At 38.2% G+C, this 13,739-nt stretch overlaps 1 protein-coding gene across 4 annotated transcripts in view; it reads right to left on the bottom strand.

Annotated features, from left to right (window-relative positions):
• The window catches only part of MFSD6 (major facilitator superfamily domain containing 6), a 48,801-nt gene that overhangs the window by 11,053 nt on the left and 24,009 nt on the right, over positions 1–13,739 (bottom strand). For all 4 annotated transcript variants that reach the window (XM_030016945.2, XM_030016943.2, XM_030016942.2 and 1 more), the window contains 2 exons: positions 7,788–9,384; positions 2,482–2,579 (listed from right to left, as the gene is read on the bottom strand). In XM_030016945.2, coding sequence (XP_029872805.1) covers positions 2,482–2,579; positions 7,788–9,331 — 1,642 coding nt within the window. In that variant the 5' untranslated portion in view covers positions 9,332–9,384. The remainder of the gene's footprint in view (positions 1–2,481; positions 2,580–7,787; positions 9,385–13,739) is intronic.

Below are 13,739 nucleotides of genomic sequence, written 5' to 3'. Positions count from 1 at the left end.
ATTCTTTACGAAAGGCAGCTGAAACTGTTGTTGACCTTAAAACCTCTCCAGCTGATAGAACTGGAATTTACACAGAATTTGACAGCTTCCTGCAAAAAGAGGTATGTACAATTATAGTAAGTACTTTCACCAAGGGATTTAAAAGACCTATCAACTTAATGCAGTCATGTGGCCCACATGGTACCTGTGTTCTGCACAATCTACTCTTTTTTTGTTTTTAAAGACTTCTAATCCGTACATATGCAAAGCAGCTACAACTCTTACCTCTGTCAACAAACTCACTTAACAAAAATAAGAGCTTCCACCTCACCAAATTTCATTAAGGTGTCACCCCTTAACCCTACCGACAGATTCAGTGGATATGGAGGAAAGAAAGCAGAGCCCAAAGAAACAGGAACTGCTGCAAAAGAAATAATGAATCAAGAAGGGATTAAAACTGGTAAGAGCGAAGAGGGGAAAAGAATAAAGTGGGGGAGTCAACAGTACTTCTAAAAAGATAAACTTGATCTCCCATTCAGCAATACTGAATGAGATTACTGGAATGTAGCAAATGTAGTGGCAGTAATTAGATACACATCTAGTGTACCTGTGGACTTCATGGACACTAATAAAGCATGTTAGATGCAGGCTGAAAAGTGTACGTAGAACACGAAGAGGCTTTCAGGGTGGGGAGGGGTTGTGTGTCTGTGTGTTGGGTTTGTTTTGTTTTTAACTTTCTCATTTGCTGACTATAAGTAACTGCAAACAGAAAGATTAACCCAAGCATACATGATTCAGCAGTAGCTAGATATAGAGAAAGTCTGGCAAATAAATTTATGAGAAAGTATTATTTTGAAGGTCCTTAGTTTTTTCTTTAAATCTCGATTACTCAAGATCACACCACACAAAAAACCCGTAGGAAAACAGCTCCCTCACAGCCTTGCTGTAAAAGCAAACCTACATATTAAGCAATCCATGTTGAAATTTCAGCAGAATAAAAACGAGATTAAAAGTAAAATAAACTTCTTTCTCAGCCGTGGCTATAGGATGCTTCTGGGCACAGACTTATGGCTGTATTGTTGAGACACAAGTTGGGTTTTTTTTTTTCCCCTGTATTTTGAGTTGAGGTGTCTCTTAAAACAGGATTACCTAGAAGGTAATATCCAAAGCTTTGTATTCATCATTTGTTCCCCACAGATGTTTAAGCAGGCAACACATATGCATTCTTCAGGTTCTTTGTAACATTTTCATATTTTAACACTTGGTATGCACAATGAAGTATCAATTCAATAGTTGTGGTTTAGGGGTTTTAATAACAAAATTCAGAAACTTGCTGTTGGGGCAGTTTTAATACAATAAACTGTTTTTGTTAGCAGGGAGGTAAGGAGCCAGGACACAAACAAATCTCTTTCTATGTATATGCAAAGATCTACACAGTGCTCTCCAATGGCATTTTATAACTCAAGTTAAAAAAATCTACCTTACAAAGATTTGTGTAAATATAGTAGAAAAAGTTAATGCAAATTCAAATTATTCTGCACATAGAAGAATAAAACTTCTAAGTATAATCTGTGGAAAATTTTCTAAGTAGTATTGTATAAATCCAAAACACTGGCTTTAACAAAGATGGTACAATTATTTTTAAAGACAGGGAAAACATTTTCTGCATTTAAATTAACCATCCTCTTGCAACCTTACAAACCCAAATACTTCAGTATTCTTCAAATACTGAAGAAAACAGAAAATAAAATAGTTTAGACTTTTCCTGGTTTTGAGAAGTGGTACCCACTACAAAGACAAAAAAACCTCGTAAAATCTAAGTTAGAACAATTTATACTTTACCATTCCAATGAAGGTCTTACTGACTTGTTTGACAACACAACTTGAAAACAGGGCTCAAATTACTTTTCATAGACAACACCTCTGTCCTTCTAATTAAATTAGTTAAAGGGCAAGTATCTTAAAGAAGCTCTATAAGCACAAAGCTATTGAAAGAAATTCCTCTCTAGCTATTAAAAAAATTAATCCTGTAGTCTAAAGGTATGATCAAATAATACCACTGAAAAACTACAAAATATTTTAAGAGACAGAATGACCCAGACTATGGTGGGGTTTTTTTGTTTGTTTGTTTTACAGCATCCTTTCAAGAACCACGACCTTTTGCATTTAATGAAGTTCACATTTATCACCAAACAGGATTTGCAGTAGGTGTGTACCAACCTCGTGCTTCTGTCTCTTTGTTTAGTTAAAGGGTGTGTTGGTCTCACACAGTTCTGTATGAATAAACAGAGAACTGTGCACAATCAAATGCAAACCCACCCTTTTGACGTCAAATATTTTCCAAGATAAACAGTAATGTTTTATGGACCTGGGTCTTCTGGGATATTTGTGATCAAAAAAACAGAGAAATACCAGATTTTTACTTAATCACAGTTCACTTGAAAAGAAGATAAATGTAAGCACTTGATCTTATACTGGAAGGGCATTACTGCACTGTCTTACCTTGAAGTACTTCCATTGGAAGAACAGTCCAGGCGTTTTCCAGATACGAGATGTAAATGTATCGAGCTGTATTACAGGCAAGACCAATATAAAGCACTCTAAAGGAAGTAAGGAAAAGAGAAGTCAGGATAGTTTGCACTTTCCTTTTTTCGTATGTTATAATATAGCTTACTGCTTCAGAAATAATTTGCAGGTGTACAAACAGTTTGCCAGTCTAAAGCATTCGCTCAACCGAAAATACATTCTTCAAGTCCTACACTCAAACATAAACCCTCCTCTTGCCCACTCCCAACACATATTCAAACTGAGGCTAAAGTTAAGACTCTCTTCAAAATCCTAATGGAAAAAAATTAAAAGGGACAACAGATCCACTGAGCTTTTAAATAAGCTCTGTTGTTCCATGCCACACTCTACACAGGATTTTATTTCAGAGAGACCATTTCTAAGCACATTCAACATCCCTTCCAAACAATCTCTTCTAATCATTCCGAGATTCATTCTGCCATTTTAATGTAAGCCTGGTGCAGGTTTGTATTAGATGAATTAATTTTACCCCACTTAATATAAGTTTATAGTCCCAGTATCTGCAAACTGCTCAGAACCACTCTAAAAACACATCCCACAGAAGCAATATGGTTCATAACAACATGCCTCAGGATAAAACTTAACCATCCTGTTGAAAAGCAGCAGATGCTGCATCTCTGAATGAAGAGAAAAAAAGGTCTTATAACAGTTTTCAAACAATGAAGCACAAAGACTATTTGTGCAGTGCATTTCCCATTGCATGTTTAACCTGATGAATTTTCCCTTCCAGTTTTCAGATTTAGCTTAGCTTACTTCTGGGGTGCTTACTCATCCTGCTATCTTTCTCTTTTTCTTAGAAGGATCTTAGGAAACAAAGACTTAATGCAAAACATGTTTTTAGCTTGAGAAAAGATGCTGTATTGCAACCTTTAAAGATTTTTTTTCAGGGACAAAGATAATTTATTGTCCAAACATGGCTTCTTGGTTGACCCCTGGTTGGGCACAAGTGAAATAAATGCAATTGATAATTAAGGTGCAAGCATAGACACTGTGAAAGGGCTCATTATTCTTTGTGCTGCTTTTTCAGTTAGTTATTCTACAAAAGCGGACCGAGGTTTAATTAAATGGTACATAGCCACTGAAAAATCTAGAGTGAGATGCAAACATAAAAATGCAGCGTCTTGTTAACATTTGAGGTCTCCAAATACAGATGTTGACAGTTAAAGAAATCAGTACCATAGTTTTCATCATGTCAGTGATATCAAAAAACATTCAAAATTATAAAGACAGGTCTGTGCATTTCACAACAACATGGATTTACAGAAGACAATATATTTTACTTTCAACAAGTTGGGTAAGCTTGCAGGAAGTGCTGCCCCTCCAAATCACACATCAGACCAAACTGTGCTGCTTCCAGATACATGTGAGGTCCGTGAATAGCTGGCTTAAGCTGCCTTTAGGCAACGCAAGCCCAAGCATTCATTGGAGAAAACATGGGAAGCCATGAAAAAGTTTGTTATTATACAATAAAGAGAACAAACTTGTTATTTGCGCCATGCATCATTAAATTTCATCTCCACCTTTAATTAATGCCTTCTGTTCCAAACAAATAACTTAGTTCCTTTCATAGCCACAACTTAATGTAATTCTCATGTACAGTCACATTTCTGAAATGTATTAGGACACATTTGCCACAAAAAGTAAGCAAACATACAAGGTCTGTAGGCTCCTCTCTTCATTCCCCTACTAGTAAGGCCCAAGGTGATGCACACTCTTGGGGATACAAAGGAATCACCTCACCATATACCTGTTTTTCCTCATCAGCAGTACAGATGCACCCAGCTCTGTTTAGGACCAGTTCTTGCCAGCTGAATTTCACTTTTGTCTCACAAAACCTTTGCCTGTGCACCAAGAACTTTCCTACCATCTCAGCTGTTCCCTATCATAGCCAGACCAGAGATGTGAAGAGGTCTCCTGCTTCTTAGTTTTTCCATCATCACTAACACACTCGGCTACCTGTGCTTTTCCATCATGTTACACACTTGCAGAAAGATTTGGATTCAGAGTTTAAAGAGCAGCAATTTAAGTCAGGTTCCACGTTTTAATTTGTTAGAATATGTACAGAGTTTTAGGTAAATTACAGTTTATAAAGATTTCTATAATTATGCTTTTGGGGGGGTACGTCACACAAGAACTTTTGTGTATTTGCAGAGTCTTTTCAAAAATGTATTTATAATACTCACTTCGGGTCTTTATCACACCTAAATGGAAAATGTAAATGGATGCTCCTTATGAACCCTATATGCAGTATCCATAGAGACACCATATTCAACTTACAGGTTAAACATTTAAAACACTGAATCTATGTTTATGTTAAGGAGACTAAGCTGTTTACAGCCATGACTACCAGTCTCTGCTTCCTATAAAAACCTCCCATGCTGGAATTGTGGTCAAACACATTCAAGCTTAACCTCAAGTAGGAAGTTATTTTCAGAGATTAACATCATCTTCCTAAACTCAATGGCAGTTATGAGTGCTTTACACAGGATACCATTCAACAATGGTGTCTAAATATTTGATAGCCAGTTTTGTATGCTTTTGCATCACAATATCCTCTCAAAGAACTTGTGGTCTTCACCATACTTTCTGACGACTTATTTTAACTCTTTAGTTTACTTTTAAATGAAAATCTACTCTGTCATCTGTCAGAAGGTAGCTGGAGGAGGCAAGGCAAAAAATACCCTAACATCTGCAATATTCCCTCCCCTCGTAAATCTGTACAATCACAGAACAGCTTTCTAGCTGAACTGATGACTGTCATTACTCCAGATTCATCTAGTGACCTGCTAATATACAATGTTAGAAACGCTAGCAGCATGTATAACACGCACACATGCAGTGCACATGTGTATGAACTAATGAAATCAGGAAACAGGTGGTTTAGTCAGCACATGTTTAGTATGGTCATGCTTAAAATGCTTGGACAATAATTTGAGTATTAGTTAAAAAAAACCCTGTGAAAACAGAATAGGTTTCAAATGTTGTAAGGGTCTTACATGCCAACACGTACCATGGTAGAAACAGAAAGCTTTACAAGGCTAGAAAAGAAAAACTGAGCTTCTATCTGACAAGGGTGTAAAGCCTGTTTTCTTTTAGTTCTACAAAGGACAGTCAATAACTTTTTTTCCTGCTACTGTGACAGTACATGCAGTTCTGGTACTCATGCCTGTCTTCAAAGAATTGGGACAGGAAGGAAAGACTGAATGATAGCGTTCAAATAAATACTGCAGAAAGACTGTCTACATCTAGGAGTCTAACAATCCAGAAGAAAGGAATTTTAAGCTATTAAAAAATATATATATATAAAATACTGAACCCAAATGCTTCTGGCTAAGATGGTTCCAAGAAGGATATATGGAGTTGGAGTTCCAACAAGAGTTGGAGGTTCTTGGTTCTTATTCATGGGAGAATGAATATCTGTACTATAAGGCAGCAGACATACGCAGAACTATCAAAGAATATGAGCTACGGACTCCTATACCTTCCTCTTTAAAAAAAAGAATAAATTTGCCTCCTCTTGAACAAACCATGCATTATACAAAGTTCAAAAAGTACAAGAAGAAAGGCAACCAGAAGGAGACACCTCAAACTGTGATGACTAAATACAAGTAAGCATTAGATAACATTAAAATGTGGCTAATGTGCATTTCCCAGGTGTAGGTACAAAGAATGTTGTTTTATTGCAAATAGGAGCTAGGGTTTAAACAACTTAATCTTGATCCAATCTTGGCTTCATAGGCTTAACAGTGCAAAGAAAAAAAAAAAAAAAAAAGAGGAGTTAATCCTGTACTTCTATCTCCTTCTATTTCATCTTATTCACAAGCCTAGCATTCTTTTGGTTTTCCTTCTTTCTCTAGTTGAAATCTAAGCCTGAATTTTATACTATAACAATATACATTGAAAGAGCATACCCAAGCTATCTTTAGCTATCAAGATTATGATCTGTTCTGACCACTCCTCCATCATCACATGCTTCCTCCAGTCTTTGCATGCAAGGTGTCATATTTTCTTGTACTAATTATTGTCAAATTCAGAGAATAAGAGACTGACTCAAAGTAAAGAGATCCTCCTCAGTTTAAAGGAAGAAAAAACCCCATCTTTTAAGCAATCTCTCAAAGTACTGTGCTAAGCATCTCAAACATGTTTAGTAGAGGTCAAATGAATCAAAATATTCATCCCAATAAAAGCAAAACAAAAAATCAAAGAGCAAAACCACAGAACAGAATGCACAAAAAGAACAGTGCAGACAGCTTAAAAATACTTACATCTCAATGACTGTATGATTATAAACAGGGCATTTGGAAAGGACATGATGCTAACAGCACACAGAGCTCTGTGCTCAGTTGCACAGAGTACCTGAGTAAATATAAAAAAAAAACCTTTACGACTTCATTAACTCAGATTCCCCCTTATCTTTCCTCCCTTGAGCTTTTTCTAAAGAGTAGTGAAGGGATTTAGAATATCCGAAAATTAAGTCAATTGTGAATTTAGTGGAAAACAGTGTTCGCTAACATGCTGGAAGTAGTCAGTTTCACTTGCACAGGGCAAAAACTAGGGGAGAAGCCCTGCACAGCCATCTCACTTCAGTAGCTAACACGCACAGTTGCAACTAAAGGAAGAGAGCAAGGAACTGAACTGGTAAGCGACACTACCAGGCTGCAACCTCATTCTGCCAACACCCAGCATCTGATTACGAGGGCATGTGCACAGGAGGTGCTCACCTCACTTCTTCGTCTCATCCTCCTCCCCTCTCAGCGTGCAAGTGACATCTTTCTAGGCTACTGTGGGGGCAAAGAACTGCCCCACAAGGAGAAGCAGGATAGAGGTTTCCAGAACGCTGCTACTCACAGGAAAAAAAATTGTAAAATTAATTATATTTACATGACAAAACAGACAATCCTTGAATGGGTGGCGATTTGTAAAGATCTCTTAAGAGAGCTTTGCATCAGTGAACCAGGATGTCTTCTGGAACCATCTGCAAAAGGTTATGGTGCCAGGCATAATGCATGTACTAACATGCAACTCAAATGCAAAGGAAGCACTTCTGAGCAGTTTCAGCTCCTAAAATAGTAATAAACAACTCCATCAGGCAAGCTACATAACTGAGCAGGACTTGGAATTTTAAAATAAAAGGATTAGCTTGATTTTCACTTTTTAACACAAGGCTAAGCCTGAAATTCAATGGGGTTTGTATAGCACTCTAACGATTGCTAACATCTTACCTGATATGACCAACCAATTCTATCAACTTGTGGCTGAAGAAGTAGGCAGTCAGCTCAGACACGTGACTGAGGACAGAACAAACACCAAAGAGAGTGGTGGTGCCATTCAGGTCTTCCAAGTGCCAGTAAAGAAAGGTGAACACAAAGCCATATCCAAACCCCATGAACCACGCCACGAAGAGGACTGAGCCATACTGGATACTACACAGCAGTTTTATAAGGTCCCAAAAACTGAAAGACTGCGACTGGCTCGTACTGGTAGGAGTGTTATCGGAGGATTCATTGGAGGCACTTCTGTCCACCTGTGAGATTTCTACCTCTTTTCTCTTATTTTCGTCTTGCTTGAAGTGCGCATAATGAAATCGAAACTGGGTGGCCACAATTAATGCCATTGTCATGAGAACACCAAAAACGATGAAAACTATCCTGTAGTTCTTGTACTCAGGAGCTTTACATCCTTGACCTTCAATGCCAACTTCTGTATGGGTATAGTCAATGCCAATTCCCACAGAGAGCATGGCCAGCCCCCAGCCCAGAGACCCCCACATACGCTGCAATCCATACCTGTCCCTGTGTTTGCCAAGGTACTGCAGAGTTACAGTGTCCACAATAGTAACAGAGGAAGCACTGAAAAATTCTCCTATTATGACAACCAGCAGAATGAGTAGAAAGATGGCTTCTACTTCTTGTTGATCATAAACGAGCACAGCTTGGTCAGAAGGCATCGGCTTTGTGGTGATGGCAGCTGGAGTGGTACTTGGAGTCGCATTTCCTGGTGAGACTGGGCTAGTGGTGGTGTTTTTCAAAATAAAATAGGTACTGTTTTCCAAGACAAACTCCACATCATTGCTCTGTGTAGGTAACAGGAATGTCATTTCAGGATTAGCTGTCCCTGTTGTTTCCAAAGTGACTGGGTTGGAAGTGAGCAGGTCGCTCTTCCCACGAACTTTTGGGGATGCAGTACTCACTGTGGTTAGCAGAGGAGACATCGAAGTGTTTTGCAAAACTGTTGTTAAAAGGCTGCTTGCATTGGTGGGATGGGCTGGGGGAAGGCCCTTTGGTACGCATCTTAAGGTGGCTGGTCTAACAAATCCAATCCCCAGGTTAAATAAAACCCAGCATAAAAGTGAAAAGAGGAGGACAATCTTCCCTTTCTTGAAGCGATCTGCCACCACTCCCCAGAAGGGAGCACTGCAAAACTCAATAAAGTACCTGATGCCCACCAGAAGTCCACTCTGACTGGGTGACATACCCAGCTGCTTGTAATACACAGGCAGCAAGGGGTAGAGAGAGCCATATGCAGAATAGAAGAAAAAATAAAAGACCTTTGAGATCAGAAGATCATTGTTTATTTTGACGCAGTGCTTTTCTAACCAATCTAGCTCTTCATCTGCGACAGTGGTTGTCTCCGTTGAAGGGGATTCGTTATGGGGTGGCAGGTCTTGATCCTTGGAAATGCCATTGAAAGGATCAGCAAGCACATACTTTCGCTTCTGTTCTTCTTCATCATCGGTTAAAATGGCAACTTTATCATCAGCTGCCATGGTTTACCACAAGCATCCAGTATTTGGTGCACTCTCAAGGAACTAGGGATACCCTGCAAACAAATAAAACATAGTATGATTAAGGTACCACATGAGAACAGACCTGCAACGCCAGTCATCGAGGACAAAGCTTCTTTTTGTAAGTGACATTCCTAAGCAATAAATGCAGTATCAGGGTGGGGAAGGCCATTTGTCTAGACTAGTGGTACATGGTACCATCAATAAAAACGTGTTTTATGACCACTTTTGTGAAGTTCTCGCAACAGCAGCTTTAATATTGAGCAATAAAACATTTTTCATGTTTAGGGCAGAGAATAATTTATATATTCAAAGTTACTGTGGCAATTAAGTGCTAGCATTTGCAAGTCTTTTCTTTCAAGTTGTCTTTTCTCCCCTAAGGCTAACTGCTTTATTTCCAGTAGTCACTACTATACCAAAGGATAGCCATGATTTTGTAATTAAATAATGCAGCCACATATATATATATCCAGGGGTTTTTAATTATCAAACCAAATTATTATCCAAGGCCTCATGATGGCCTTCAAAAGGTTCATCAATCTCCTCTTGAAAAGTGATTTTCCAAGCACTCCACAACCACAGCAGAAATTGGTGGGAGGCTTGAGCTTCTAGGCTGAATGGGAAGAGAGGTAGGAATTAGGATAGGGCTCTAAGATTAAAACAAGGGACCCTCAAAATTAGGATAACAACCTTGAAGGCAATGACCTGGGAGCAAAGAAACACAGGGACAGAAATTAAGTACAGGCCCTACAACGATCTCTTCAAGTCAAATTCTGAAATTGAAGAAAGGTGGATTGGGAGATAAGTGTACTGCAGCTGTCCACACTTATCCTTTGCAGAAGTAAAAGACTGCAAAACTGACAGGCAACACTTAAAAATAAATTCACCACTACTTAGAGTTTGATTTGACCAACCAGCTTTCACATTTAAAAACAACAAACCATTCTAATAAGCTAGGCTAGCTAACAGAAGCTTTCCTTTCAAGGAATAAAAAAAAGCTCTGCCAGCAGGCTACCAGCTCAAAATCACTATATTAGGCAACTATTTTTGCTATATTAATAGCTGTAAAATTAATGTAGGAAGATTAGCTCATGTTCATTATAAGAAAGTTGAACATTTAATGTATTTTGGTTTTGTCGTGCCTTTGCTGTTTTGATTAGTGTTACTATCACACAGGAACCTTTTAAAGGACTAATATTTGAAAAGAGCATTTTATTCCAGAAGAACCTGAAATTTCTCTAAGAGCACTCAATTTATCATTGGGAATATCTTCTCTAGGAATCTGAAGTATTTTTTTGCAGTTCCGCACTTTATTCCCACTAGAAGAGTTCCAATGAAATTTCAGTCTTTCAAAACTCAACTGAAAGCACAGTATTGTCCCCTTAAAATTAGTCATGCATTGATATATCCAGTGACTTTAAATTATTTAATTATAATTCGGAATTTATTTAAATACTGACAACGGATTTGCAAACCAATGCAAGGCTAATAACAGAAAAGAGACTCTAACATTCACAAGTACGTTAAATTAATTGTTTCTTACTGAGCCAACATACACATAACAGCTGACAGAACAAGCCATGGATACTTCTAAAAACAACAGTCCACTAAAATAATCTAAACCTTACACAGTTCAGTGATAGACAAGTCTAAAAATACTGTCATTAAAATCCCAAACATTCATATGAGTTTGTGTGTGTTTTTCACTTTTAAATGTCATTTCTATGGGATACTATCTACGAAGATCTCTGCTTTTGCTTACGGAGAAAAGGTTGCATAAAAATCTTGGAACCTTAAATATTCATGCATTCAAGGACAAAAGTTAATCAAAACAATGCCAGCATATACATACAGACTGCTTTTTTCTTCAGAGACAACCCAATAAATAAATTAAAAAAAAAAAAGGTATTTTAAAAAAAAAGTATTTCAAGTTGCAAAAGATTAGAAAAGTCCTAATTAAGGTGTTAGAACAGTCAAATGTGAAAACACATTTTCTCGCTCTTACATGCTACCATCAAAAGCCACATGAACCAAAAACCAGCAGCTGTCTCGTTAGCTCCTGCAATTTTTGGTTCAGTCAGCCACTTCCACCTGACAGTTGGAAGGACTGTGGGTTTTTTGCTCATATATTTGCTCATTTTTGGCTTCTATATCCATAAAACAAGTCCTTCTAATGAGTAAATTAGATCAGTCATCATCTGGGCTTTTATTTTCTTTATGCCTCGCCTTGCTTTGACAACAAAGACTCCAGAACTTGCACAGGGCCCCACTTATGTCAAGGGGACTTAACTGAGGTTTCAGCGTTGTTCCTGTGTCCTACCAAAACCAGTATATGCTCATCTATTTACAGCAACTTGCTTACTAGCTATATCAGAGCTTTACAGCATTTAATTCTGAAGAATCAATATCCTCCCCAGTCCCCATGACATGACAAGACAGCACATTTTAACCACTTGGACATTAGGACAACTTCATTGCAAGTACGAATTGAAATTACCCTGACTTAAACAACACAGCCATACTCCTTATCCCTACATATGAGCTTTGAACCATCTGATCTCACGTAAATAATACTGAAGGCCTTTAGAGCAATCAGTATTCAATCTGTTTTAATTCAGTTTCCCTTTTCTGTTGGAATGGGACTTCCAATTTTGTACATTGTATGAATAGTGGATGTATTAAAAATTGTTACACTGCTAGTCTTCAAACACTTCAGTTGTTGCATCTTCTTTCTCCCTCCATAACTTCTATCTGCCCCAGCATCCATCTTCTTCTAACCTGTTGTGTGCAAGAATTAATCCAAAAGTTCCACTCCTAGTATTTTGACTAGAACATTGTGGGTTAGAATGCTATGAAAAGTATATTTCATAATCATTTCAGTAAATATTTTCCCACCCTGAGAGTGTTTCATTGAATATTATTAATAACATAGAATATACTCGTCAGAAATATAACAGCATCAAGACTGGTAGGAGCCATATGGCATTCTTCAATGTTTTGATCACTAGTTAGTTTAGGAGTCAGGTTTTTAAAGTGATTTTATTTAGCAATTTTTTAAATTCTAAAAATAAATGACTGAAAATGAGAAAACCATCCAAGTGGTATTGTTACTGAAAAATCTACAAAAAAATTAATAGTCTATGGGGCTTTCCTTCTAGTGACAAAAACCCCGTGCCAGTCAGGCATTGAATGCCACAAATCAAACAGATGGAAAAACAATGTACTTAAGTGAGAAGAGACTAGTTATCTACTGGTTATTTTAACCATAGCCTTCAAATACTGTATCTTCACTTTGCAAAATTTTTTTCTGATCCACAAGACAGTAGGAGGATAGAAGACAGCACTACCAGCAAGTTTAAAATGAACAACAGAGAACAGGAGTGAGGAGGAAAGGTTCAGAGAGTAAACAGAATGGATTTCAGTGTGAATATAAATCTTAACTCGTTTGAGGCTGAACAGAGCACGAAGTTTTGGCAGAGGCCTGTTGAATGTCATCAGTTCAGCCAGGACAAGTGAGACCAGAGGGGTTGCAGACTAGCAACATCCCTGTCTGAAAACCAGGAGTAACAGTTTTGAAGCCACGTTCCCTAACCTTAGGTAAGTGCACAAACATACAACAAAGCCCTAACACTCAAATTGGAAGAAACTTCTGCAGAGATCCGGAGAAAGCCCTGCAAAGGGAAAGGGAAGAGGCGTAGCAAGCAGACCGCACAGCAGATGTACGTCACAATAAAGTACCTTGGTCCTCCAGCAGACAAACAAGCTTTTGTCTTCTCACAGGTTTATGTTTCCAAACCACTACAGAACTCAGAACAGGGAACCAAGTCTTTGTTCCCTCATCATCCCATCACCCCTGACATGGCCTCAACAGAAGACAACTTCATTAAAATCTGAACTTCCCACTTCCCCCCCAACCCACGATCCTATCGTACCAGCCCAGGAGCATAAGTCCCTTGCTCACAGCTGCACAGGAAGCTTGTCGCCAACCCAGCTTTCTCAGACTGGGGATTATTCTGCAAGATCACTCGTGCTCTGAGCCTGTTTATGCACAAGTGCATGCACTTCTTTTCAGACATAAAGAATATACGTGTTAACCACAAGACTATTCTTCCTTCAAGCTTTGCACAGATAGGATATTTTACATAAGTTCTAGTCTACTATTTTTTCTAAGTTTCCTGATACAGATTGCTGCCGCCTGGCTTATATCTATTCCTTCAGCAAGTCAAAATCCACTTTCAAACCCTTACATCTATGACACGTCTTTCATCCAGTCATCTTCCGCAAACAGCTACAGCAACTTTCCTGCAGACTTGTACCTTTGAGCAGCTCTCTGAGGAACAGAGGAAAAAACATTCGTCCCAAGGAATTTGGTGATGACAATGCAAAGGTC

Source organism: Aquila chrysaetos, chromosome 6 (genome assembly GCF_900496995.4).
Source record: "Aquila chrysaetos chrysaetos chromosome 6, bAquChr1.4, whole genome shotgun sequence".
In the NCBI taxonomy this organism is placed as follows: Eukaryota; Metazoa; Chordata; class Aves; order Accipitriformes; family Accipitridae; genus Aquila; species Aquila chrysaetos.
The sequence above is the reverse complement of the archived record's forward strand: the minus strand, read 5'-3'. Positions and strand labels throughout refer to the sequence as shown.